Raw genomic sequence first — 27896 nt, 5'->3', positions numbered from 1 at the left:
AAAAGCAACATCTTTATAATTGGCACTTGACATGCTGTTTGCGTTGGGCTGTGGCACACCAAGCACAGATTTCCTGTTGATGGAAACATTTATCATCCTGATTGCCCCAGAGTGGCAGGTGGTGTTATCAATTACCTCTTCTTACCAATAATAATATTAGTATGGTAATATCTTTGCTCAAGTGAGAACCAATTAGCAGTCACTTGTCACAGCATTAAAGGCACAAAATCATGCTGGATTTAACTCTAAGAACCTAAAACAAAAGTTGGGGGTGGGGGAGGAACCAGAGAGAGGGAGAGAGGTGGCCAGAGAACAGAAGAAAGGAACTTTGGGTGGGGGGAGCAGTGAAAGAAGACAGAAAATTCAAGCCCTAATATTTGACCTTTTTTTTTTTTTTTTTGCATTAAGTGGTTGGGGAAAATACTTGTAAACAAAGCTTCAAATGCACCTTAGGTAAAACTAGCTTCTGTGAATCTGGGGCCAGGTAGCTTCAATAAACTGTGACTGTGATGGTAAATTAGAACCAACTATTCCACTTCCAATCAATCTTGCAGATAGGCTTTGTTTTATCTGAATGTTACCGATTGAACCAAACACCTAATTATATGTTTCACTAATGTAAAATATACAGCATTAATTTGTAAATAATATTAGACAGACAAAATAATAATGTGTCACCTCTTAAGATGAAAACAACATTGCAAGAGGAAAGACAATTAACAAATTAGATTTAATTACAGGGAAGAAAAGCAACTTTTGTTTTTGCGAGTGTTTAGGTATGACAATATTAATAGACAGTGGTCATGTGATGACGAGTAGGTGTGTGCCCCTCCGAGTCTACACCCACACAGGCACATGGCCCAGCGTCCCTTTAATCTGGGCAGGACCAGAGCGCACGTCCTGTGTCATCTGCGAAAATATTCCGTGGACACGTTGTCACTTCGCAATAAATCTATGGTTGCAACTCGGGCTTAAGATGCAAACGCTTTTATTAAAAGTTGTCGCACTGAATAAGAGCAATTAAAGTTTCTGATCTGAGTATAGGGAAGGAAGAAAGGCGGGAACAAGCCAGTCAAGAAGTCTCACGCCTTTTATTTTCTACTTTTGCTTTTTTAAAAAATTGATCTTGTTCACTTCAGTCAATGTTTAAAAGGGTGCGCCGCAGAAATTACTCGTGCGCACCATTTCAGCTGTGGGGGCATTCGTACAAGCTTCCGCTGCACACACAGCCTCCCCGGCCCTCTCCTCCAAGGCTCTACCGGATCTTCCAACGAAATCCCAGAGCAGCCTGTGCTGGGGAGCCCGCAACTCTCTCCAGATCTCTGCACCCCGCACCGCCCGGAATCTGGGACGGCACCCACGCCGGGCTGGGCCAAGGGCAGAGCTTGCACCCTGCCTTCACGCCCGGTTCACTTGCGTCCACGAAAGCACCGTGCCGGCCTCCTCCATCTTCCCACTCGCGCAACGCACGGCGACCCGCGCGACACTTCTGCAGTCTGAAGGCTTGCTTCTTACAAATAAAGGGCCAGAGTCTCACACTTGCCTTCGCTGGAGGGACTTAGAAGATCCTCCCCAGGTCCACACCTTGTAGGAAATGCAAAACAGATCGATAAAATTAAACAGTTGCATTTGGAAGCCCGAGAAAGACCTAAAGACATCGTGCCAGTTTGTTGGAGAGAGGGGTGCGGGACAGGGGGAGCGGGCCTTACGCAACAGAAAAGGTGGCCACAGCGCGCTTAAAATGACCCAGTGGGGAGCTAGTGCCGCCGAGCCAGAGGCTGCGAGTCCAGCCGGTTCTGGACTTGCTCGGCAGGCGTCAGACGCTGTGGGAACCTGTGTCTGCTTCTTCTCCCCAAAGTGTGTCGGTTAAAAGAAAAATAGAAGTAGTAGTAGCAGTAGTGGTCAGGAAAAAAATAAAAATTAAAAGAGAGACACAATTAACCAGGTCATAAAAGCTAGGGCACCTTCGACCAGGGCTCTGGCCGTCCAGCGATCGTTTTGCGTTGTTTCTCCTCTCGAAAGTAGTCTCAGACCCCTGCCTTTCCGCTGCGGCTCTGCGACTTCCCCAAACTCTTTAGTCCTGTAAATTCTGCAAGAAACTCCCATCCTGCAAGCTGCTTTTCCCCCCCTCCCCCCTACGTTCCTTTTTTCTCTCCCCACCCGTGCCGCCTCTCTATGCCCCTCTTTTCTCCGGAAAATTCCTACCCCCCGCGCGCCCCAAAGCCCGGGCTGCAAACTTTTCCCCGCCGGGCGCCTCTGCGCCAGATGCCGGAGCGTTCCCCCAAAGCCTGAGCATCTGCACAAGTTCGCAGCCTAACTGCGGGATAAAGACGTTCGCCCGTAGCTTAACTAGAAAAGCACCATCGATGTGTGTGTTAAACGGGATAAGTAGAGATTTCAAACATCTTTTATTTGTCTTGAAAAAAAAAAATTCAAATGAATACGCCCGCCACCAAAAGGCAAAATAAAACCAACCTTAAGGGTTTTTTGTGGGTTTTTTTATTTTTCAAAAGTGGCGATAGGAGCTGTTTGGACATGACTCCAACCTGCGCCCTCCCTTCCTCTATGACTCTCCTGCGCTTTTCCTGGAACCCAAAGCTCTGACTTCGTCAAACTTACACAATTAAAGGCGGGCGGGAGAACTCGGGCTGGGAAGCAAGCGGGAAGATTCTAGAATGGAAGGCAGCCCGCCGAGCGCCGCGAGCCGCGCCAGGCCGGGTCCGATGGAGCAGGCGGGGATTCCTCCCCCAGGCGGACCCCCGCCACCAGCCCTGCCAGGAGCTCGCGGCCCGCGGAGCGCCCCGGGCCGGCCGCTCACCGCCCGCTTCCCCCAGCGAAAGACTCGGGGAAGCTCCAGGAGGCCATCCGTGCTGACGCTTCACATCAGACAGGGCCACTTGCAAGGACAAAAATAAGAAATTTAGGAAATGAAAAAAGACGTACTGGGGCGAGGGGCGCGGGCGCGGCGGCTACTGGGCCTGGGGCACATCCTGGCGGCCGCTCGGGGAGAGAGGACACGCGGGGGAGGGCGCGAGGCGGGTGCACGGCCGCGGGTGGGAGTGCGCGCCTGTGCGCGCGGGGCGAGGGCGAGGGCGCGTGCGTGCGACCGCGGGAGAGGGGGCGGGCGCGTGTGCGGGGAGCGCGCCGCGCCAGCTGCCCCAGAGTGTGGGGCCGATCCAAAAGTGCGCAACCCCCTCACCTGGCCCCCGTGTCATCCCCGAAATCCGGGAACGGGGTGGGCCGCGCGCAGGACTTTGGTGGAGTTGGAACTTTCGGTCGCGCTCGCTGCCCACTCCGCTGGCGCCCGGAGGCCCGTGGGGAAGGGGGACTAGGGTGGGGACACCGGGGTCCTGCGGTCCCCTCCCTTTCCTGCATTTAAGAAGCCGACGGCGGCGCAGAGGCTCCGGCGGGCTGGCGCGGGGGCGAGGCGGCCCCGGTGGCGGCAGCGGGCGGGGCGGGCGCTCCGGAGTCGGTGGGGCCCGCGGGATGGGGGGCGGGGAGAGGAGGGAGTGAAAGGGAGGGGGCACGCAGGGGAGGGAAAGGAGGGGAGGAGCCGCGCGGCCCGCGCCGCTTCCGAACCGGAAAGTTGGTCTTGCCGAAGTCCTGCCACCCCGGCGTGCGCACTCCGCTCCGCTCCGGCCGCGAGCCTCCGAGCCCGGCCGGCCGCCGGGGGAAGCCCGCGGAGGGGACGCGGGGCCGGGCGAGAAGGTCCGGAGAGCGGGGGCACCTGAGCCCGAGCGGGCCCGCCGCGCTGAGCTGCGCCGAGAACCGCGGCGGAGCAGTGAAGGCGGCCGGCCGACCCCGCGCGCCCGGAGCAGGAGGCCCGGCGCCCGAGCAGCCCGGGCGAGACAAAGGCGCCGGGTCGGAGCCCTGCCCGCGGCCGCTCGCTCCGGGAGGGGCCGCCCGGCGGCGGCGGGGGGGGCGCGGGCGGCGGCGCAGACACTCTATAAAGGGGCGAGCCCGGCGCGCCGGCGGAGACGGCGCCGCGCGGACGCCGCCAAAGTTTGCTGCCTGCGCCCTGCGGAGGGGCGGCCACCGCGGCCCGCGCCGCACCCGGGCCCCGCCAGAGCCGCACCGGGGGCGGTCGAGGAGCGCGGCGCCTGGAGCCCGCGATGTGAGGCGGTGCCGGGCAGAGCGCGCCCCGGTCCCGAGGCGCCGCGGCCCCCTCCTCGCCGGCGCGGCCGCTAATTGCGAGCGCGGCCTCATTTGCATAGGCCGCCGGAGTCCGCTGGAGCCCGGCCAATCGGCGCGGCCCTCCGCTAATGGCCATGCATTATTCACCAGCCTAATTGCTCAGCCCCATGCGCGGCCCGCGCAGCCGCCGCCGCCGCCGCCCCGCGCCCCGCGCCCACCCGGCCGCCCCGCGCCCGCCCCGCGCCGTCCCCGCCGGCCGCCCCGCTGATGCCGCTGCCCCGCGCGGGGCCCGAGCGCCGCTAGCAGCATGTCTCGGCGCAAGCAGGCCAAGCCCCAGCACCTCAAGTCGGACGAGGAGCTGCCGCCGCCGGACGGGGCTCCCGAGCACGGTGAGGGCCGGGGCTGCGGGGTGGCCGGGGGTTCTGGGGGGTCTGGGGCTGCCCACCCGGGCTGGGGAAGCGCGTGCGGCGGGAGCGGCTGCGTGCGTCCGGGAGCGGGAGAAAGTTCCCTGCTTCCCGCGAGCAAGTGTCCGTCCCGCGCCAGGCCGGCCGCGGGGACCCGGGTACTCCGCCGGAGCGCGCGCGACCGCGGAGAGAGTTGTGGGCGAAGTAAACTTGGCTCCTCTCCTCGGAGTCGGGGAGCTGCCCGCGGAGGGCGCCGAGGCCGCGGCCGGCTTGCGGACGGCTCGAAGGCCGGAGCGGGAGGGAGTCCACGGTGCCTCCGCCTCCGCGCCGCCCCCCGGGGTCTCTGCGCCAGGGCGCTGGGGCCGGCCTCGGCGACCCCGGGGCGAGCGCGGCGGCGGGGTAGGCAACCGGAGCCCACTTACCGCTGGACGCGGGTCGGGGACGCCGCCGCCCGGCCAGCTTTGTTCGGCGCCTCGGGGGCCCGCGCCACCTCCCCGGCCCCGCCTGTGCCCCCGGCCCCCCGCACCGCCTCGGGTGACCCGCGGTGTCCCAGCGCGTTGACGCAGCCTGTGATCTGGCGAGGCCAGGAGAAGGTCGGGGGCTCGGCCCTGCCTAATGGCCGCCTGGGGAATTAAGCTGGGGGTGAGCGCGGCGGCGGCGGCGGCCTGGGCCTGGCCCCTGCTTGCGGCAGAACCCCGGCGTGTTTCCGGGGCGTTCATTGCAGGGACCGCGCGGGCCTTTTCTCTCTCGTGTTTTTGGATCCGCCGAGGCCGGGCGCTGGAGACGCCTTGGCAGTCATTTCGCTGGTAGGAGCTTCCTCTTCGAAACATCCGAAAGCGAAGGGCAGGCGCCGCGAAAGTTAGAGACTGGCGGAGGGCTGGACTTTCCAGAGTGGCCCCCTTTCCCCGCAGGGTTTGGGGCGCCCCCACCCCCTTCGTCGAGTTAAAACCTCGGCCCGCGGCGCCCAGGCTTTGGCGCGCCCCGCGGGGCCCCCAGGGCGCCAGGATGGAGGGCCGAGGAGGGGCGGCCCCGCGACCCCGAGCCTGCAGCACAGCTCGCAGTAAAATAATTTGCTCCTTAAAAAAAATAGGCAGGCCAACTTTTATGATTGACCTATTACAAGTTGTCGGAGGCAGATGGTGATCTTTTTACTCTGAGAATGAGACTGTCTGCGAAAAGGAAACGGGGCGGAAGAGTTTCCCACCCAGTGGAGTAAAGTTTGACAAAGCAGGTAGACACCCATGTCGGATGAGAACGAGAGAGCATGCTTCTGACGCGGCTGGAGAATTAATGAATTAAATAAAATTAGTGAGCTCGCTGGGGTCTTTTTGTTGCCGTGGAGGTAAGGGAGTCTTATCTGTGTAGCCAAGTCAGCCAAGATTAGAACAGGCGATATGCTAAAAAGAAACGCTTGCATATGGTGGGTAGATTAAGGACAAAGAATCTTTTTGTCATGGAAATGGATTTTTTTTTGTTTTGTTTACTTCATCACATAGAATTTCTCACACTTGGTTTGTTTTGTATCGCCCTCAATGACTACATGATCAAATGAATGGATTTATTTCTGCCGAATGAGAAAGACAGTCTTTCCTTCAAAAGAACTACATTGCATCCCAGTGAGGAATTTTAAAGCTTTATTATTGTGGCTCCTGAATAGCTTAAAATCGGCTTTCACAGCCGCCCCAAAATGCAACAATGTAAATACTTCTCAGCTTTGTAGGGTCGTTATCAAAATGTGCAATGTCTCCTTTTATTAAAGCATATTTTAATTAATAGAGTAAACCCCCTTGTATTTAACAATTAACAAGCTGAGGCACTGCTATTCATTTTTAATTTCACTTCAGAAATGTGAGCATGCTGAACTTAATAGTGTAAACATGTGGAGGGCTATATCGCCTATATTTGAAAGCCTAAGATGGGATAAATTATTCACAAGTTCTACTTTGAATTCCTCTTGTTGCTGCTCGAATTTATTTAGAGATGCAAAATATTCAGGTTTTTTACCCATGGTAGAATTAAAGTTCTTGTCAAGCCTGTGTTTTTTACAACATCCAGAGTTGTAATCCAGACGTTGCCACAGTTCCTGGTGATATTTTGCAACAGGCCCGAAATACGGTCTGGGGCTGAGTCTTGGTCGAGCGGTTTCCATGCTGGTTTGAGATAGTTTAGGCAAACTATTTTTTTAAAGTTCTTTCTCATTTAATTATATTCGAAGCAGCTTGTTCAAGGAGCATAACAGACACTCTGTTCCGTGTTAAGTCAAGGAATGCCCCATTTGTGTATTACTCGGTCGCACTCAGCATCGTTCCTAAGATAACTAAGTAAAAATTTTTAAAAGATAAATGGGTGTGGAAACCAAATTACTCCAACCTGAATCAGATCTCCTCAGAATTTTAATTTTGTTAAATGCAATGGAAATAAACAGACCGTGCCGGAAGTTACAAGTGAGCTGAGTTAGTTTAGTGTTTTAGAAACGAGGTAAATAATTCCTTTGTATCACTCGGGGAGTGACATATTAATTAAAGCAGCAGGTCCATCTACATGCAGTAGAATGGAAAGCTACTGATAATGTCATGCAGAACAAATATTATATGCAAAAATGTTTAGTATAATGGGGGACAGAGATGCAGTCACATTAATTTACAGCACAAAGCCTGTATCTCTTAAAAAATTATGATTTATTTTTGAAGCAATGAAAAGATTCTATGCAAAAATAACTGGTGCTACCCAAACTTTATCACTACGGGAATTAAACATGACGTGTCTAGAATGAGAAAAAGTAAGGATAATTTATGTAAAGTTCTAAAGTCATCCTTTTGTAAAAAAAAAAAAAAAAAAAAATTATTGAGACATTCCTAACAGAAATTGTTTTTTAAAATTACTTACTTGCAAATGATCTCATTCCTATTTTAGAAGAAAAGGTGCTGCAGCTTTGGGATCCAGTTAACTTTGCACCACTAGTAATCCTGTGAGCCAGCTGAATATTTTTGTTCTAAGAAAAATTAATTAAAACTTCCAATGACAGTTATATGCCCACTAAGAACTTTAAAAGATACAATATTGCTATTCTTTATTGTAATAAAATATAATTTAAGAAATGTATTTTATTGTTAGAATATATGTATTTAAGAAGGAACAAAAGGATATTATAATTTAAAACCATTTACCATCCTGTATTTTGTTTGTTAGCACTAATTGCTTCGAAGTGTGTGTTTCCTTTTTCTGCCAACTTAGAAGTATATGGCTGTCTTAAAAATCCTTTTAAATGTGTTGAGCATGTGATTTAAGAATTTACCAGTGGTATTCACAGACTGTGTTTGAATTAAGGGAGAGAAGCTCGGCCACCAGTGCTTGGCGCAGGATCTTTTTCTTTTATCTGTATATGCATGGTTTGCCCTCAGTGCTCGCCCAGCACACTACACACATTTACAATTCAGCATACCAAAAGGAACAATGCAGGAGCCACTTTCTAACATTCACAGGCTGATTGCTTTCTCTGAAACATGAAAGGTAAAAAGTAACCGGGTTGGGTGAGGGGAGAGGAAAAGAAGACTTTGCAAACATTTCTTTTAAAAACAACATTAAAAAACTTAACCTATTTTAAAATGCACGTTTCTGTGATCAACAAAAAAGCATGCCAATTAATTCCCACCTTAGAGAGAGCTGAATATGTAACAGTGTGGGAATTTTATGTGCAATACATTTTCAGCTTCCATGGCATATGCATTATCCAGTGTTTTTAGATCTGTTGTTCAAAGCCAGAAAAAGGTATGGAGTAACAGCAGGAATTACTTAGCAAGCTGATTCTTTTTTGTATACAAGATGATGGCCAAAGTGGGTCAAATTTCATTTCCAACTGCAATCTCTACAAAAGCTGTACCATTCATCTCCAGGTAGCCCGAAGAATATTTTCTTTTGGGGGGAATTCAGCAAAAGCACAACCGGGGTTTCTATTCTGCGTGCTGAACATTCGTTGGAATTTAGCCTTCTTACAAGTATTGGCACTGGCTTGTATTTAAGTACAATGAAAATCTTTTTCACTTCTAATGAGGATGTGCACCGTCTTTCAGTGCTGCCAGATAGTTTCAAGAAGCATAACTTCTAAATATAACAGGAATGACTTTTGTTTTTATTAGTTTTTATTTTCCTACATGATTTGTTGAACAGTTGCCAGAATATGACCAACATGTTTTAGTCTTGGAAGGACAGGTTTGTAATTACAGCACACCTTAATTACTACTACACATTTCAAACACAATGAAACAAAATGTATGTAAAAATGGAGCAATTTAATATTCCAGTAAACTTTTATTTTAAAAAACCTGTCTAGGGTTATTTCTCGTGCAATTTCAACACATTTATGATTTAAAATGCAGCTAACTGATTTCCAAGCAAACCAGGCCAGTCATGTTCCAGAAAGTATAAAATATTAATTGTAATAAAATAATGGAATGGTCTCTATGTTAGAGATGAAGATTGATTTGTTTCTTAATTAAAGGGAAGAGTTCTCGAGACTGAGACGGTGTCCACCAAGGGGATCCAATAATGCCAGTGTGGCATCTAAATATTTTCCTCTGTGGGCCTGTCTTTTTCAATCACCTTCAGATTAGTTATGCTTACTATCTAAAATCCCTACCCCCTTTGCATTCTCTGCGAGCATTAGCAGCCAGCTCGGCACAGAAAGCCTTTTTGTCTGATGTCTGAAAAGGTGGGGTTGCAGAGTGCTGGCCAGCTTCCGACGGTCTCTCCCTGAAGGTGGGTAGTTAGAAGTGCTTTGACAAGCCTTGCTGATTTAACCTTTGCCTGCTTTGCCCTGCCAGGGGTGGCCACTAGATGTCAAGCTCATAATACAATTAGTGCATCTGTGCTGTTGACCTTGGCAACAGGGCTCACCACTGTTCTGTTAAGTGTTAACACTGAATCTGAGTGTTAACTAGAGATCCCGCGAGCTTGCGCTGTGCTGCACAGCTTCTCAGACGCCATCTAGTTCAGCACAAGTGTTTATAGTTCTTGAAGAGAAAACGGCTTTCTTTTGTGTAGCTATTGCATCTTGAACTGTTTAATTAACCCTGCAGGTGCCACGGCACTTTGTCGTGATCCGTCAGCATTCCTGGTCGTCTTTTTGAGAGTGACCTTCGCCGCACTGTTTGGTAATCCTGTTGTAGGATCTGTGTACGTGTAGAGTCACTGGCTTCAACGACCCAGGGCAGTGGCTTTTCCACGATGACTTTTTGCGTATGTGCAGACTTTGCCTGTAGAAATGAAACGGTGCCATGAAGTGCTGACAAATGATGGAAATAATTCCATCACCTGATCCCAAGTGTGAGCGGGCTGATGGTCACAGCTGATCATAGCCTTGTTTCTGGACCCAGCGTGACTCATGTGCCCCTCTAGAGCTGTTTAGATGTAGGCATTTATACGTCTACGTGGTTTTGCATATTTATTTCTATGCATAGTGGATTTGAAAAACGGACAGTGTTTGGGTGCTTTCAAGTAGGCATGTCATGAAATAGCACGTTTAATTTTGTGTGTTAGATCAGTGAGACCACAGCCTTTGAATTTAAACCATCTGCATCTTCACCAAAAGTGATTTAGCAAAACCTTGTTTTCACCCCCTCATCAAATTTCGATTGAAATTGTTTGTGTCAGCTGACATATTTTCAGATCTGTGTATTTTTCATTAGGCATAGATAGTGATACATGTGCATTCGTTGTGAGTGTGATTACAGCCTAAAGTCTACATGAAAGAACTATTGTGCAACCTTGAAGTGTAACAAACATCATATTATTTGAAGCAACGTCGAGGGCAGATAGTTAAAGCAAGTGCAAATACTGTCCAGCTCCCATCTGCATGTACCCATAAACGCAACAGTGTCTCCTCCCGGGTGCTTCACCGCACAGGTTAAAAACCGCAAATGTTTTAAACAGGAGACAGTTGGTGACTGTGCCACAGGTGGTCGTGACTTAACAAATTTGAGGTGTGGGCCACTGTGTCGACGCGCGGGAGTGTGCGGTCAGAGCCGCATTGAGCATGGCAAGAGTGCCCTCCACTGTTCAGCGCTGTGCGCACACACTCTGAGGTCTCGGGAAAAGGACAGAAAATTTTTCTATTGCGTCTGGAATTTCTTCTACATTGTTAAACACAGTAGGGGTCTCTATTTGTCTCCTCCTGTTTCACAGCTTGGGCTCAGTATGTGATAATTCATCTTTCTTTATGGGATTCAAAGCTATCATAAGGAGTTAAAAAGAATTAATTTGCAAGAAAATAAGTGTCTCCTAACAATTTAGGAAAACTGGAAAAATGCTTTCTGGATTTTAAGAGATGGAAAGGCAAAGGAAAAAGTCCGTTGTCCTTTCCTGAAGATCCACGTGGCATTTTAAAGTTACTAATTGAAGTGGATAAGTTAACATCCCTTTCCCTGCACTAAACAATTCTGCTGCTTCTTTTGTTAATTGTAATGAATAAAAATTGCAGCAAAAGTTTACTGAAGGTGAGCTTTTCAGATTGATAAAGAAAATTATAGAACAGCTATTTTAATACTACTTTGTAATTGGTTAGCTTACTTACAAGCCACTGTACTTGAAATGCTAAGAACTGTAGCTTGAAATTTTTGAAGAAAGCATCGTCTTAAATATATGTATATACAGCATATCTTAAGTTATACATTTCATACACAATCAAACATAAAATGTTTGTAAAAATTAAGCATTTTAATACTATTCCAAGTAAACTTATTTTTTTTTTGAAAAAACTTTTAGGTTATTTCTCATGTAATTTCTCATGTAAAACCAAATCAAAGGATTGGTTTGCTTGGAAATCACACAGCTGCATTTTACACACACACACACACACACACACACACACATACATATTTCAATAATGTTTTTCACTTGTGGCTTTAAAAAGATTAACTAGGCTAAAAATTCTGCCTGTCTTTCTGATACCTCGTTCCTTAGAAGATAGGTAGATTCTGCAACAGACCAGGGATTAAAGCTGAGTGAAGACCAAAAACAGTCTGAGGGGTTCCTTTCACACTGAGGGTGACTCCTAAGAATAGGAAGTTTTGTTAAACATTCTGTGTATATTTTATTAGTGAGAAGGGGAAAATACATGTATTTTTTTAAACTATCGTCTTTGAAGCTACGCTTTTGTTTTCTCTGAAAGGTATGTGGGACCTTCCTCTCCTCTTCTGTATAACTGAGAAACACAGGAGGGAATGTGCACACGGTGATACAGACCCTGAAAATCTAGCTGTAAAAAGCAGATACTGGGATCGCTATAAATTAAATGGAAAAAAAACCTCTATTTTTATCCTGTGTAGTGCAGATGGCCAACGTGGCACCATGGGTGTGATGCTTAATTTGAGATCAGCTGAGGGGGGCTGTGGTGCAGCAGCTCCTGAGGCGTCCTTCACGTTCACGTAGAAGCAGTACAGCAAATGGGTTGGTACTTCCTAAAAGTAGCCCTGGCCAAATACTCCCATTCACCAAGAAGGGAAGACTGTTCGCTAAGTTCTGTTAGTTGGTGAACTGGTTGGCATTTTTCTTGACTTGTTCTAATGTAATCCCATTCCTGCCCGTCCCCTGCCTGTTTACAGTTTCACATCTCTTAGCTGTTGAACAGTGTGCAAAAAATAAGTTCCTTTGACATTAATGATAACGTTTGCAATGCTTGCTTTTTAATTTGCCCCTTAAAGAGAGGAAGAAAATGAAAATTGCATTGGAAATAAATTTCTCAAACTTGTCACTGTTGTACTGTTGTTACAGTGCCTTGCTGATATGGTTTTGCCTTGACAAAAAGTTTAGGCCATATTAATTAACGTAATAACTTACATTTTTGGAGCATACAGGCCAGTTCAAAATACAAGTTTAATTTTAAAAGATGGTTAAATACGTTTGAATCTGACATATGATGGCAGGATTAAAGGACTTTAGAAGTGTATATGATAAAATTGTGGATTAAATTCAGATTTTTCCCATATGGGTTTGCTTGTTATAGACAGCACTTAAAAATAAGTAAATAATGTCAGATTGGCACATAAACACTGTAATATGTGCATTTAATCATCATAATGAGAAGGGCCATGGAAGAAGTTTATAAGAACTTATTTTAATTCTTCAGAATGCATCAGAAGTCAGCACTCAGTCTACAAGCCAGCAAAATGTCTTGCTACTTCTCAAGAAACTGTCCTTAGTAAAATATGTTCACTTTGGTTATTTCCTACAACCAGTTCAGTCAAGTGCTTACTATTGTTGTTTAATAACATTCTTAAAGTATGCAGACAAAATTTCAATTCCATATGTGATTGTTTTGATCCCACATGTGAGTGTTTTTACCTGTATTTCTTTTATTCAGGGCTATGTTGTGAAATTCGTTCTTATCTACAACTTTTATGGAATGCTAATCACATTCAAATGTTGATAGTGAGACACAGCGTGAGCACATGAGAACAACAATTGAGGTGATCACATTATTGATATTTTATACACACCTCAATAGAAAGTATAGATGATGATCCTGATTTATTTGCCTGAAATAATAAATCTGAATTGTATTGAAAATTTTTTCCTTCGTTAATAATGACCTTTAAGGTCTGTTTTAGTCAAAAGTCAAATTTATTATGGAGCTTTGCTTATAAAATCCAGCATCGTCTGTTTCCTTGGGCTCATTAACAAAATGAACTGTTAACAGGTCCAAATAGTCACAATGCCATTTTTTAACACAATTTCCTTTTTCAATTTTGAAGGAATAAGTGGGAGCTTATTTTACTTTGAAAAGAATATCTTCAATGTACTGGTAATTATCACTTATAATTGCTTTAAACAAAATGACTATTTGGCAGAAAGTGCCTACACATTCTATGCACGGTTCCACAATCGAGAAACAGTTGCAATTTGGCAAACTTACCAATGGAAAAAGTGAAATTACCTGTGGAAACACTTCCCAACATCCATGAGTTAGGAAGTGAACCCTAAAAATATTTAACATATTAAAAAAACTAATGGGAATGTAAAAATGCAAATATGTGTTTGGGTCAGGACCTTTGCAAAAAGCACAAGATATTTGTGAAAAACAAAAGTGATATTTATCACACACTATGGTTTGTGACAAAATCTGGGAAATGTTCATTTTTAAAGATAAAATTGATTTGTGGTTATGTAAGTTAATTCTTTCAACACCGAACTCACTTTAAATGATCCAAGAATCAACGTAATTTAAAAACATTTTTCTCAATGAACTGTCCCTAACCCTAACACGTATTCCCTATAAAGTATTATTTTAATAAGATACATACTTTGTAAAATTGTAAATACATATACTGTCTGAATGTTTTTGTATAGCATGTAAGTTATACATTTTATCTTCTGTAAGGAGTTAAGCGTAGAAAATGTTTCAAGGAATTAGCAAGCATTTAATTTCTTATTAAATTAAGATAATTGAATTTTTAAAATATTTTGTATCATTGTTTCAAAATACTGGAAAACCCCTTAAAACACTTTGTTCCTTGTTACAATAGTTATTTCTGTGTTATAATAGATGTGTGTGGATGGCTTAATGCAGATGAACTTAAGTGGCTACTTAGATTTTTTTTTTTTTTTTTTGAGACAGAGTCTCACTCTGTCGCCCAGGCTGGAGTGCAGTTGCCCGATCTCAGCTCACTGCAAGCTCCGCCTCCTGGGTTCACGCCATTCTTCTGCCTCAGCCTCCCGAGTAGCTGGGACTACAGGCGCCCGCCACTACACCCGGCTAATTTTTTGTACTTTTTAGTAGAAACAGGGTTTCACTGTGTTAGCCAGGATGGTCTCAATCTCCTGACCTCGTGATCCGCCCGCTTCGGCCTTAGATTTTTGTTTTTAAACATGCAGGGCTGCTGAAGAACATTCCACTCTTAAAAAGAAATTTAAAAGTAGAAATTCTTTGCACTTTGTGGTTATTTTTAAGATACATGACTAGAATTTGAGTGAGGCCTTTTTATCAATCATTAAGAAACTACTTACCTGAAGATTTGAGGCTCTTTTTGGTTTTTTTGCCCTGTTCCATAACCTTTGCGGGTTTAAAATTAGATTTTGCATACATTGAGCAAAGTTGAGTACTTGGAGTATTTATTTTGCTAATGTGCCTATCTGCAGTATAAATCAGCTGTGTCTTTGCTTCCAGCTATAGTCAACCTCATTACAGATACCTATTACATTCCTTCCTCCATATAGTAATGAGACTTCTTGCTGCAGTCTGGTCTCCGGCGCTGAATTTAGTTTAAAAGTCTAGCAGGCTTTGTGGGCCGCAAGCTCTAACTTCTTTCCCCTTCAAATGGTTTAGCCAGTTAAGAAAATGCTAATTGAACACTGCTAATAATTTTTTAAAGGCATGTATAAATTACCTGAGAATAATGGCCTCATGGTGAGTCACAAACTAGCCTCAAAAAAATATTTTTTCTTTTCCAGTAGAGGAAAAGTATGTTTTTACAGGACATTTTTTTAAAAATCAGAATTCTCTGTTGAACTCAAGTGCTAAATTATTCTTTTTCCAAAACCCTAAACACCACTAACAAATGTGGAGCTTTTTAGCAAATGCTGCATTTGTTGATGTTCTAACAGTAAATTATTTCCGGGGACACAGACTTGAAGATGTTTTGTTCTCACACTCAACTGTGCGCGTTTAACAAAGAGCTGATGTGCAGCTGTCATTGTGTCTGTTGGAACTGATTTGTTGCCGTCACTCCATCTGTAAGTTGACAAAAAGCAGTTACGAGTCAGTAATATCCAGGCGAGTACTGAGAACCTGAGTAATTATTGGGAATTACTTTTCACCCCAACCACCCAAAAAATAGAAGGTAGCAACGTTGCTGTATGTTGATTTCTCATTCCTGTATAGCTATTTATTTGATCAGGTGTGAATTAGAGTTGTTCATTAAACATGGTTGTTATTCGGCACAAGAGGGTAAGGGGAGACAGAGGAAGTGGCTGCCTACAACAGTAATTAAACATGTGTAACCAATTAGAGGGTTTTCCACTATGGCAGAAGCATATAATTTGCTAAGTCTTCTATGAGAATAGATGAAAATAGGTACAAAAAGTGTGTCTGACTACAACATTCTCATGTTAAACATGTCAACATAAATGAACTTTAAATATATAATTTCTAGTTTGTTAACAAACCACTGAATTCTATTGGCTAATAACAGTAACATATAATTTTAGTTCATTTTGCCAAGAAATATTGCATCTGACAGAGCCAATTAATTGTATTAAACATGATGCATTTTAGGCCTAGACTGTATTGATATGCATTTGGCAAACTCTGAAATGTAGAATTGGACCCTATCTGGAAGAAAGTGTAAGGGCAGAGAGAGGGGGAACTGCTCTGCCGCTCTGAGTTGGCGGAGATTGTTTTTCTAAGCTGGTGTTAAGAAGCGCTTATGTTTCCTTTGTTACATTCACAAATGAGAGCATTTAGCCAAAATTGCCTACATAAAGTAAATGCCCATTGGCTCAAAGGTTCTGTATGTAACCTCACCTTAAATCTGGAATGTCCCCGCGCTGCGTAAAGATGAGAAATCCGCGTGGTGGGGACCACACCGGCCCAGCGCGGCCCCCTGTCAGGTGTTGATGTGAGTTTGAAAGGTTACAGATTGGTTTAGCAATGTTAAGTGAACTGGCAAAGGCATCTCTAATTTTGCTGGAAATGAGGAAGCCGGATGGTAAAGGGGAATCCTAATGAGCCCATCGAAAGCCGGCTTTGTACCCAACAGACAGGGTAGCCGCGGATTGTATGAAAATATTGGAAATCAATGGCTTCTATGGAATTTCATTAAGAAGCAGGATCCACAATTGATAGGGCCTCATAATTTGATGGATTGGGCTAAGAAAATGATTAGCTAGCTAGAAGGAGCCATAGAATACGCACGCTGGGACGTCAGAAATGTTGAAGTGGGGTAATTTGTACAAAATAAAAAATATTGATTTTACTCGTGCAAAATTTTGAGATGGAGGGCGGGCGCTGAGCCCCGGCTGACGCAATCTCTTGGTCTTGCAGCCGCCCCGGGGGAAGGCGCGGACGACGCCGACAGCGGGCCCGAGAGCCGCAGCGGGGGCGAGGAGACCAGCGTGTGCGAGAAATGCTGCGCCGAGTTCTTCAAGTGGGCAGACTTCTTGGAGCACCAGCGGAGCTGCACCAAGCTCCCGCCCGTGCTGATCGTGCACGAGGACGCGCCCGCGCCGCCCCCCGAGGACTTCCCCGAGCCTTCGCCCACCAGCTCCCCCAGCGAGCGCGCCGAAAGCGAGGCAGCGGAGGAGGCGGGCGCCGAGGGCGCGGAGGGCGAGGCCAGGCCTGCGGAGAAGGAGGCCGAGCCCATGGACGCGGAACCCGCGGGGGACACTCGCGTGCCCCGGCCCCCGCCCGCGGCCCCTGCACCCCCCACGCCCGCCTACGGCGCGCCCAGCACCAACGTGACCCTGGAGGCGCTGCTGAGTACGAAGGTGGCCGTGGCGCAGTTCTCGCAGGGCGCGCGCGCAGCGGGCGGCTCGGGCACAGGTGGCGGCGTGGCGGCTGCCGCCGTGCCTCTGATCCTGGAGCAGCTCATGGCCCTGCAGCAGCAGCAGATCCACCAGCTACAGCTCATCGAGCAGATCCGCAGCCAGGTGGCCCTCATGCAGCGCCCGCCTCCGCGGCCCTCACTCAGTCCTGCGGCCGCCCCGAGCGCACCGGGCCCGGCCCCCACCCAGCTGCCCGGGCTGGCGGCCCTCCCTCTGTCGGCAGGGGCCCCCGCCGCCGCCCCCGCGGGCTCGGGCCCCGCCGCCCCGGCTGCCTTCGAGGGCTCGCAGCCCCTGTCCCGGCCCGAGTCTGGCGCCAGCACCCCCGGCGGCACCGCGGAGCCCAGCGCGCCCGCCGCCCCCAGCGCCGCCCCGGCCCCTGCCGCCCCCGCCCCGGCCCCAGCGCCGCAGAGTGCGGCCTCATCGCAGCCACAGAGCGCGTCCACGCCGCCTGCCCTGGGCCCGGGGTCCCTGCTGGGCGCGGCGCCCGGCCTGCCAAGCCCGCTTCTACCTCAGACCTCTGCCAGCGGCGTCATCTTCCCCAACCCGCTGGTCAGCATCGCGGCCACGGCCAACGCCCTGGACCCGCTGTCCGCGCTCATGAAGCACCGCAAGGGCAAGCCGCCCAATGTGTCAGTGTTCGAGCCCAAGGCCAGTGCCGAGGACCCGTTTTTCAAGCACAAATGCCGCTTCTGCGCCAAGGTCTTCGGCAGTGACAGCGCGCTCCAGATCCACCTGCGCTCGCACACAGGCGAGCGGCCCTTCAAGTGCAACATCTGCGGGAACCGCTTCTCCACCAAAGGCAACCTGAAGGTGCACTTCCAGAGGCACAAGGAGAAGTACCCCCACATCCAGATGAACCCCTACCCGGTCCCCGAGTACCTGGACAATGTGCCCACTTGCTCGGGCATTCCCTACGGCATGTCGTTGCCCCCAGAGAAGCCCGTGACCACCTGGCTGGACAGCAAGCCCGTGCTGCCCACCGTGCCCACGTCCGTGGGGCTGCAACTGCCGCCCACTGTCCCTGGCGCGCACGGCTACACGGACTCCCCCACCGCCACCCCCGCCAGCCGCTCCCCGCAGAGGCCCTCGCCCGCCTCCAGCGAGTGCGCCTCCTTGTCCCCAGGCCTGAACCACCCCGAGTCCGGCGTGTCAGCCACCGCCGAGTCCCCACAGCCACTCCTCGGCGGGCCGCCCCTGACTAAAGCCGAGCCCGTCAGCTTGCCTTGCACCAATGTCAGGGCCGGGGACACTCCCGTGGGCGCGCAGGCCAGCGCCGCGCCAACATCGGTGGATGGCGCTCCCACGAGCCTCGGCAGCCCCGGGCTGCCCGCCGTCTCCGAGCAGTTCAAGGCCCAGTTTCCGTTCGGCGGGCTGCTGGACTCGATGCAAACGTCGGAAACCTCGAAGCTGCAGCAGCTGGTGGAGAACATCGACAAGAAGATGACGGACCCGAACCAGTGCGTCATCTGCCACCGGGTGCTGAGCTGCCAGAGCGCGCTGAAGATGCACTACCGGACGCACACGGGGGAGCGGCCGTTCAAGTGCAAGATCTGCGGCCGCGCCTTCACGACCAAGGGCAACCTCAAGACGCACTTCGGCGTGCACCGCGCCAAGCCGCCCCTGCGCGTTCAGCACTCCTGCCCCATCTGCCAGAAGAAGTTCACCAATGCCGTGGTCCTGCAGCAGCACATTCGCATGCACATGGGCGGCCAGATCCCCAACACGCCGCTGCCCGAGGGCTTCCAGGATGCCATGGACTCCGAGCTGGCCTACGACGACAAGAACGCGGAGATTCTGAGCAGCTACGACGACGACATGGACGAGAACTCCATGGAAGACGACGCCGAGCTGAAGGACGCGGCCAGCGACCCGGCCAAGCCGCTCCTATCCTACGCGGGGTCCTGCCCGCCCTCCCCGCCCTCGGTCATCTCCAGCATCGCCGCCCTGGAGAACCAGATGAAGATGATCGACTCGGTCATGAGCTGCCAGCAGCTGACCAGCCTCAAGTCCGTGGATAACGGGTCCGGAGAGAGTGACCGCCTGAGCAACGACTCCTCGTCGGCCGTGGGCGACCTGGAGAGCCACAGCGCGGGTAGCCCCGCCCTGTCCGAGTCCTCGTCCTCGCAGGCCCTGTCGCCGGCCCCCAGCAACGGCGAGAGCTTCCGCTCCAAGTCCCCGGGCCTGGGCGCCCCGGAGGAGCCCCAGGAGATCCCGCTCAAGACCGAGAGGCCCGACAGCCCGGCCCCCGCCCCAGGCAGTGGAGGCGCCCCCGGCCGCGCGGGCATCAAGGAGGAGGCGCCCTTCAGCCTGCTGTTCCTGAACAGGGAGCGGGGTAAGTGTCCCAGCACTGTGTGTGGTGTCTGTGGCAAGCCTTTTGCTTGCAAGAGCGCGTTGGAAATCCACTACCGCAGCCATACTAAGGAGCGGCCGTTCGTCTGCGCGCTCTGCAGGCGAGGGTGCTCCACTATGGGTAATTTAAAACAGCACTTACTGACGCACAGATTGAAAGAGCTGCCTTCTCAGTTATTTGACCCCAACTTTGCTCTAGGTCCCAGCCAAAGCACTCCTAGCCTGATCTCCAGCGCCGCACCCACCATGATCAAAGTGGAAGTGAACGGTCACGGCAAGGCCATGGCGCTGGGCGAGGGTCCCCCGCTGCCCGCGGGCGTCCAGGTCCCCGCCGGGCCTCAGACAGTGATGGGCCCGGGCCTGACGCCCATGCTGGCCCCCCCGCCCCGCCGGACGCCCAAGCAGCACAACTGCCAGTCGTGCGGGAAGACCTTCTCCTCGGCCAGTGCCCTGCAGATCCATGAGCGCACGCACACCGGCGAGAAGCCGTTCGGTTGCACCATCTGCGGCCGGGCCTTCACCACCAAGGGCAACCTCAAGGTAAGAGCATGGCAGGCTCCAGCCCCGGCTGCGGTGCGCCGAGCCGCCGTGGCTTCCTCCATCACCTGCCGCGGACACAGCCATCGAGGTCCTGCTCCTATTCTGGCCAGGGGAACGAGATGCCACACGTGTGGGTGTGGGTGTGTTTGCATGCATGTGCGTGGTGTGTGTGTTGTAGGGTGTGATGTGTGTGTCGGGTGTGCGTGTGGGTGAGCGGTGTACCTATGTGCATGCATGTGGGTATGGGTTGTGTATGAGTATGCATGTGTAGGTGCCCCATGTGTGGGTGTATAATGTATCCATACGTGTATAATGTGCATGTCCAAATGGGCATGTCGTGTGTGTGGTGACTGGCATGTGTGTGTGTCCCTGTGCACACACTTAGGCTACATGCTGTTAATCGGCTGCAGGAGGAACAGGGGCCTGGGCCTCTCCCCAGGGACACATGCAGCTGGGCCTCTGATGGCTTCAGCCAGGTTAGGCATTGGTTAGGGGTGAGAACACTCACTTTGCAACTTGGGGGACAGGTCTAGGGCCTGAAGCCCTCTGGAATCTGATGGAAAATAAACTTGGTTTTAAACCTCACATGTAATACAAGAAATACCAAGGCGAGGTCACTCAACAGGCCCTGTCGTTCTGTCCTTGTGTCTGCCAAGAGGGCCCACAGGAGGGGCGCTGGTTGAGAAACTCCTGGCGTGGGGCAGAGGAGCCAGCGCTGTGCTGAGATCGCAGCAGCAGTGGTAGAGAGGGTGTGTGACGAGTACTGGGTGGCTCAGGCCCGTTCCTTGTACCGTCTTGGCTGATGGCTGCTTTCTGTCCTCTGTGAAGTCCTCGTTTGCAAAGCCAGCCTGTCTGGGTTCCGGCAGCCTCTTCAGACAGCCCAAAGATTGTTGCCTGTGGTTTCTACCCAGCGTGTGTGGGCTGGATAAGAACTGACCCAAGGGTCTGCTGGCTGCAGGTGGCCCTGGGATGTTCTAGAATTAATGTTTTCTCGTTTGAGAGAAAGCAAGAGAAGAGAGGCACAGTCAGACAGTCCCAGCGGCAGAGGATGTGAAGTGGGGGACGGTGGAGGCCATGAAGGGAGCCAGGGCTTGGGCAAGTGAAGGGGCAAGACCTGGACCCTTCGAGCTCCAGAACATTCTCTGGGTGGCCATGTGGGCTTTACACCTTAGGAGAAAATTAAAGTTTGTCTACTGAAAGACCGCATTCATTAATTTATATTTGTTGGTTTTGCTTATTATATTCAATAAAACAAGATGTTTGCATGTAGAAATATGAAGTGCCCGGAAAAGTCCACCTGTGTTTTGTTGTCCCTAAGTCGCGCTTGGGAGCGGGGTAGACCTCTGTCTGCCGCAGTGAACGCGGAGCAGCTCTGCCTCCGTGTCTGGGCGCTTACTCGTGGGCTGTCTCCGTGTCTCGCGCAGGTGCACATGGGGACACACATGTGGAATAACGCCCCCGCGAGACGCGGCCGCCGCCTGTCTGTGGAGAACCCCATGGCTCTCCTAGGGGGCGATGCCCTGAAGTTCTCTGAAATGTTCCAGAAGGACCTGGCGGCTCGGGCAATGAACGTCGACCCCAGTTTTTGGAACCAGTATGCTGCAGCCATCACGAACGGGCTCGCCATGAAGAACAACGAGATCTCCGTCATCCAGAACGGAGGCATCCCCCAGCTCCCCGTGAGTCTCGGGGGCAGCGCCTTACCCCCTCTGGGCACCATGGCCAGTGGGATGGACAAAGCGCGTACCGGCAGTAGCCCACCCATCGTCAGCTTGGACAAAGCAAGCTCAGAAACAGCAGCCAGCCGCCCATTCACACGGTTTATCGAGGACAACAAGGAGATTGGTATCAACTAGCCAGTGACTCGCTCATCTGCCCTGCCCAGGCCCACGTTTTGAAGTTGGAGCGCCAGGCCTCTGACCTTCCTTGCCTCGGTTCTCATTACACTTTCACCCATAGCAGAAAACACTTTGTGCGACTGCTGAGAGGTGGTCTTGAAAGTGCTGCATGGCGCCCCCTTCAACAGCAAGCCTGACTGTTCTTGAGAACTCTGCAACCTTTTACATAAGTTTCTGTCAAAAAAAAGTGCTTGGAAAACCGCCTTAGGAACAGAAAGAGCTCAGACCATGTCCACTTCCTTTCTCCTGAAACCCAATAATCTCTACGAGGGAGAAAGGGGTCCCCCGCGGTATTCCAGTGAAACTCATTTGATGGTTTCGTTTGAATTAGTTAAGACACTTGAACGATGTTTTTTAGAACTCTTCATGTTAAAGACGTGGTTTAGTACTCCCAATGCTGTGTATCATGACACTATCTTCGTCTGTAGTATTTATAATGTTAAGATTATGCGGGTAACAGACAATATAATAGCCCCGACCTTAAACGAAGCTTTTGTACTGCAGAATACATCTGGCTATGTGATTTTTTTTTTTAAGCAAGATTTGTTTTACTATAAATAAGTGGATTATTTCAATGCAGGCAAAATTGTGAAGTTCTGTTGGGAAAGATAGCATGCTTTTCATGTGCGAGTACCTGTCAGTAATAAGCCTTTTTTTGGTTTTTTTGTTTGTTTGTTTTGTTTTTTTTAATTTAAATGTTTGTAGCTGCTATGTGGACTGTTGTTTTCTAGTGTGGTCTGTAGCCCAATGACTGGGGAACGAGTTACAGACAAACATCACCGTAAATGACTCACAACATTATAAACAGTTGTGAGAAAATATTTCACATTATCAAAGCTGTACAATAAAAAGGTAATGTTTGTATAATGTGGTTGCAAACTCTTAATTTATACTATTGCACTTTTAGTATTTTGTATTAGGGAGGTTTGTCTATAATTTGAAAATTTAAAAAGATGTAAAGTATTTTATAAATAGTACTTCAATTTAAGGAAAATGGGAAAACTGTTACAGTTTCTTGTTTTGTCTTATGGTCAAACAATATTAGAAATCTATGCCACTTAAAAAGAAAAGCCACCAGGCCGGGCGCGGTGGCTCAAGCCTGTAATCCCAGCACTTTGGGAGGCCGAGGTGGGCGAATCACAAGGTCAGGAGATCGAGACCACAGTGAAACCCCGTCTCTACTAAAAATACAAAAAATCAGCCGGGCGCGGTGGCGGGCGCCTGTAGTCCCAGCTACTCAGGAGGCTGAGGCAGGAGAATGGCGTGAACCCAGGAGGCGGAGCTTGCAGTGAGCCGAGACCGCGCCACTGCACTCCAGCCTGGGCGACAGCGTGAGACTCCGTCTCAAAAAAAAAAAGAAAAGAAAAAGAAAAGCCACCAAGACTTGTCAGCTCCTCAGAAAATAGGGCCTGCCGTTTCTTGAGTTAAAATGATTTATTTAACTTTTCTACAAACACAAAGCCCATTTACAAACTGTGACCACCCCCTAATGAAACCTTGGTGAATTCCTCCTAGGACTGTGACGTCAGTACACGCCAGGAAGGAACTAGGAGAACCTTTTGCAAGTCTGATTTTCCCGTAAGCGGGTCTGTCTCTCTCTCTCTCACCCACAGACAAGACTGTGGCTGCCTGGTGGCACTGGTCACGTGGACAGTAAACCCAAGAGAAGTGGCAAGTATCAGGCAGTACAATCAGTCATGACTTTGAAATTTTCCGAGTTCCTGATTTATTTATTATCTTCTCAGATGAAAGCAAAGCACAGTGTCCTCTGATTTTTCAGAACACAGTCTGGCGCTGATGGCTGAGCTGCATCCAGCCGGGAGGGCCCGGGAGGCAGGGGCGGCCGAGGCAGCGCAAACACGGCGTCGTGTGAACTACCTCATTTTCGTGCGTTGCAAGCGTGCTGGCGTCTGACACTGTGAACTTCCAACAACAAAATTGTTCAAGAGATGCTCTGTCAGCTGGGTAACAGTGCGAGGAGTTGCATGCCCGGACAGTGAAGTCTTCTCGGTTGAGACAGAAAAATAAAACGATCTTCTCCTAACAACCACAGCAGCAACAACAATCATTGTGAGACGATGGGCTGTGTGTGCTAGTGTGTCACTGAACAAAAAGAGTATCAAAGACTCATTAGCTGTTTATTTCTATTGGAAATGAACACTGAACTCTACAGCTCTGTTTTCCACGGTGATGAGATGTAACTTGGCCCCACTGTGCCACCTCTTCTCACGGGATGAGGGGTCGGGGTGTCTCAAGCATTAGGCAGAGAAAACTGAGGTGGCTTGAGGTCGCTGTGTTTCAGCAGTTGAATGTTTTCACTATTTATCAGTGTCCTTTCTGGTGTGTGTGTGTGGTTTTTTGTTCGTTTGTTTTTTGGTTAGTATTTGGTACCACATAGTGTCCTCTCTTCTCCCAAATGGATGTGTATATAACTAAAGAGAAATGTAAAGTGTTGTAAATAAGATGGCTCATGAAGGTACAGTGAGACTGACCCTCCTGTGTGCAGGGCTAGGCCATCCCTCTGCATGGTCAAGAGAGACGCTATTTTTATACTGTAATGCCATGCGGGGCTGGGGCCTCTCTGAGCAGCTGGGGATTGTTACCTAGACCCAATATTTTTTATTATTAAATCTTGTGGCTTGACACATCTACTGATTGAAATGGGATGTCTTAGTCTAGGTTACTATTTTTGTCACATGGAATTGAATAAAATGCAGGATGTAATGTTACTTCTGAGTTGCGTTCCTTGATTTCCCTAATGGAGAAAGTGGAATTTGAGGAGGTCATTTGTGGTGGGTGTGTGTCCGTGGTATTTCCACCAGGAACGTCAACACAGGTTGGCAGCTTAGATTTAAGCAGCGTCTCGGTGCATCTTGATTGGTCTTGAAATTTTTACTTTGTGCTTTTTTCCAAAATAAAAATTCGGCCTCCTAGTTGTGGGTTCTTTTTACATCTATGATGGAAGAAGATGTGGTAGAAAATTCCTGCATATCAGAGACTCCGCAGTGCCCAAAAATGACCGCTCAGAATTGCCTTCCTGTCATCAGCATGAAGTGAAAATGCCAGCTTTTCAGGTTGCTTGAACACATAGATGTGCATCTAATCACAGGACAGGATAGGAGTGGGTGGGGCGGTGCCCACAGTGTGGCAGCAGCAGCAGCTTTGTGAGTTCATGGATGGTGGCTCCACACAGCTTAATTCCAGATGGAGAACGTCCTTAATTTAAAATAAGCTTTACCTCACTGATAACATTTAATAAGAATGATTTTATAGCTCCTGGATTTCAAGATATGTAATCAATTTCTTTTTTTATTATTTTTATTTTTAAAAAGAATAACTACTGACAACCTAAAAGCTACAGTGATTTTTACCTGGGAAGTACCAGGTGGCTTTTAACGAATGATAAAGGTACTAACCACTAAACTAACCAATCCAGGCCAACCTTCCAGCAGATATCGCTAGCCTTAGAAATCAAACCATGTTGATTTCAATGTTAGAATAGAAAGTATAAAATGTAAACTGACTAAATGAGATCGTAAATTCAATTTTTTTAAAGTAAGGAATTAGCAAAAAAATGTACAGCCATCTAAAGTAATTAACATAAACTAAAATGCAGGAGAAAAGGGATTTACTTCTTGTATTTTAAAAATATTTCCAGAGGTAAGGTCAGAGATGTTAGGCTTGGCAAGCCTGGGTGTTTACTGCTTTCTGATGCCAACTATGGTGATGTAAACTGTGTATCAAAGAATCATAAATGCCAACAATCCCTAAAAATTATTTAAATACATTTCTAAGTTCATTACAGGAAACATTAACATTTAAGCTAATTAATAAGTACTGCTAAAGGGCTAAAAAGCAATTGTCTTCCAGCTCTTGCTGTTTAATTTTGGCCCCATGGAAGCTTGGAGGCATGGGAGCCCCTACCTGCTTTTCCTCTGCCTTTGGCAGGCACTGCCCGGTCCCCATCTTGTGTTTTACGAAGCCCCGGTGAACATCAGGGCCATTTCTTTATCACTAGGCTGCATGCATGTTTCCAGCCCAACCAGTTTCAAATCACTGTATTCACTGTGGTGGTTTGTGACGCCGCAGATGCCCAAACCTCTCGTCCCTCTTCTGGTGCACGCGTGAAGCCGGAGACGGTGCTGCACGTGTTTCATTCTCGCCCAGCTTGTCACCCGCCAGCTCACTGCCAACCTGAGGGCCCCGTGTTCAGGCCTCTGTGTTTACCACCTTGTGCTCGTTTGCTAATTACTGAGACAGGCAGACGGTACCTGTTTATTCCTTTGAAAGTTTCTTACGACACAGTGCTTCACTGAAAAAAAAGAGGACATGAAACGTTTATCCCGGCAGACCTGTTTGCTGCTTTTTAGCTATGTTAAAACTTGATCTACAAAATATTCTATATAACATGGGAAGGAAGTGACATTCCCCTTTTTCATGTAAGAAGGAAATATTGGGCATTAATTCTCAGTATTCTTTATGAAGTGAAAACTTTAAAATGAAATGACAATAGAGGCTTTTTTTTTTTTTTTTTTTTTTTTTTTTTTTGGCCATTCTCTTTTCAGCATTTCTGTACCAAGCGAGGCTTGGGGCGTGACCTTGTCCTCTCTGCATTGTCCTGGCTGGTACAATCCACGCTGGGGCCCGGGGAGGGGGCCTGGCGTGGAGAAGGCTCTCACTCTGTGCCATGTAAAAGCTGCTTTGCTATCTGTAGGAAGAGGGTAGAATTTGACGATATTCAAATCCTTTTCAGTTCTTTTCAAACTTCCATGTTTTTTTTTAAGAACTACCACTAATGTACATCTTTCTCTTTACCCAAAAATAATCATGAAAAAAATTGATGGTATTTATTATATAGAGAGAAAATATGAGTTATTACCTAAAAATATTCTCCCATAGATATGAAAAATCAATTACAAGTAACTTTGCTAAAGAAACTGCTACACGGAATCATTTTTGGATCATGAAAAATGTATTTGTATCTTTTTTTAAATGAAAAAGCCATTGAACTTATTGATGTTAAAAATGCAACTATACTTGGTAAAATAAAATCAAGCTGTGAACTGATGCGTACTGCATATTCTGTTAGATAAGGGACATTAGAAACATATTTGATTTTTCCATGAGTCCTGCACACAAGTACACACACAGCCCCTCATTACAGCATTATATATTCAAAAGAGTATGCAATTGAAAACAATGTGTTTTTTTTTTCTTGTTATTCCTTAGTAGAATATCAGAGAGCCTAAACTATGAACATTGGTGTTACTGTCCTGATTTCTACCACGGTCTGCATCTTTGGCCTGTTTTCATTGGAAGTATCATAGATTGTCATTTGGACAGACCATTCCTAGCGAATACTTGCCTTTCGGGGAGCTTGGATAACCCTGTGGGAAAATCGGAAAGCCAGCGAGACAAGAGGAAGAAGAGAAGTCACGGTGTCAGATTACGTTTGTGTTCTGTTCTGTCCAAAGTTCTTTACATCAGTAAATGAAAAACAAATGGTGCATAGGCCATGCCCTGCAGCGAAAGATGCAAGGACTTGTTCATATTGGTATGAATCGCTCACTGTATATGATTCAAACGTGGAAATAAATGTCTGATTACAGTTGTTCCAAATGTGATTATTTGTGAACATGGGAAATGGGTAATACTTTCTATGTTGGTATGATACACATATTTTAAATTACAGAATGATCTATAAACTAGAATTCTTACAGAAAAGTGTAAATTATTTCCTTCATTCCTCGTGGTTATTTTAGGTGTGACTAATTTCCATTTCGTTCTTTCTAGCTTAACTTAAAGGACATCTGAATTTTAATACCAATACCTTTTTACAAATAGGGATAAAAATATCTAAATGACAAAATCATTTTTATAAGTCACAAGATCTTTTAATTATATGTATAATGCAAAATGTTTCTGTTTGATTTTTTTTCTCTTTGCCGTATCAAGGACGGTTTAAGAACAGCTCCCGTTGTGACCTTAATTTACCCAGAAAAAACGTGCCCGCCCACCCTCACGCTGCTGCTGCAGC

The 27896-nt window shown here is 48.3% G+C and overlaps 2 protein-coding genes across 7 annotated transcripts; one reads left to right on the top strand and one right to left on the bottom strand.

Moving 5' to 3' along the window:
* Nucleotides 1-974: 974 nt before the first annotated feature.
* On the bottom strand, nt 975-5029 carry LOC144336412 (uncharacterized). 5 transcript variants are annotated; one of them, XR_013408182.1, is made up of 3 exons: nt 2620-2897; nt 1965-2089; nt 975-1584 (listed from the first exon to the last, which is right to left on the bottom strand). XR_013408182.1 is itself a non-coding variant. In XM_077974882.1 (2 exons), exons 1-2 carry the CDS (start codon nt 4268-4270, stop codon nt 1559-1561), a joined length of 717 nt encoding a protein of 238 aa, XP_077831008.1. In that variant the 3' UTR covers nt 975-1558. The 5 variants fall into 5 exon arrangements, 1 of the variants encoding a protein (XP_077831008.1); XR_013408184.1 differs by lacking the exons at nt 1965-2089; nt 2620-2897 and adding an exon at nt 4961-5029; XR_013408183.1 differs by lacking the exons at nt 1965-2089; nt 2620-2897 and adding an exon at nt 3200-3443.
* Nucleotides 4343-27470, top strand: SALL3 (spalt like transcription factor 3). 2 transcript variants are annotated; one of them, XM_077974831.1, is made up of 4 exons: nt 4343-4523; nt 16573-19404; nt 19621-19961; nt 21386-27470. In XM_077974831.1, exons 1-4 carry the CDS (start codon nt 4442-4444, stop codon nt 21815-21817), a joined length of 3687 nt encoding a protein of 1228 aa, XP_077830957.1. In that variant the 5' UTR covers nt 4343-4441; the 3' UTR covers nt 21818-27470. The 2 variants fall into 2 exon arrangements, with proteins under 2 accessions (XP_077830957.1, XP_014977713.3); XM_015122227.3 differs by having other exon boundaries at nt 16573-19961.
* The last annotated feature ends 426 nt before the right edge of the window (nt 27471-27896 follow it).

This window comes from Macaca mulatta, chromosome 18, assembly GCF_049350105.2.
Source record: "Macaca mulatta isolate MMU2019108-1 chromosome 18, T2T-MMU8v2.0, whole genome shotgun sequence".
Lineage (NCBI taxonomy): Eukaryota > Metazoa > Chordata > Mammalia > Primates > Cercopithecidae > Macaca > Macaca mulatta.
The sequence above is the reverse complement of the archived record's forward strand: the minus strand, read 5'-3'. Positions and strand labels throughout refer to the sequence as shown.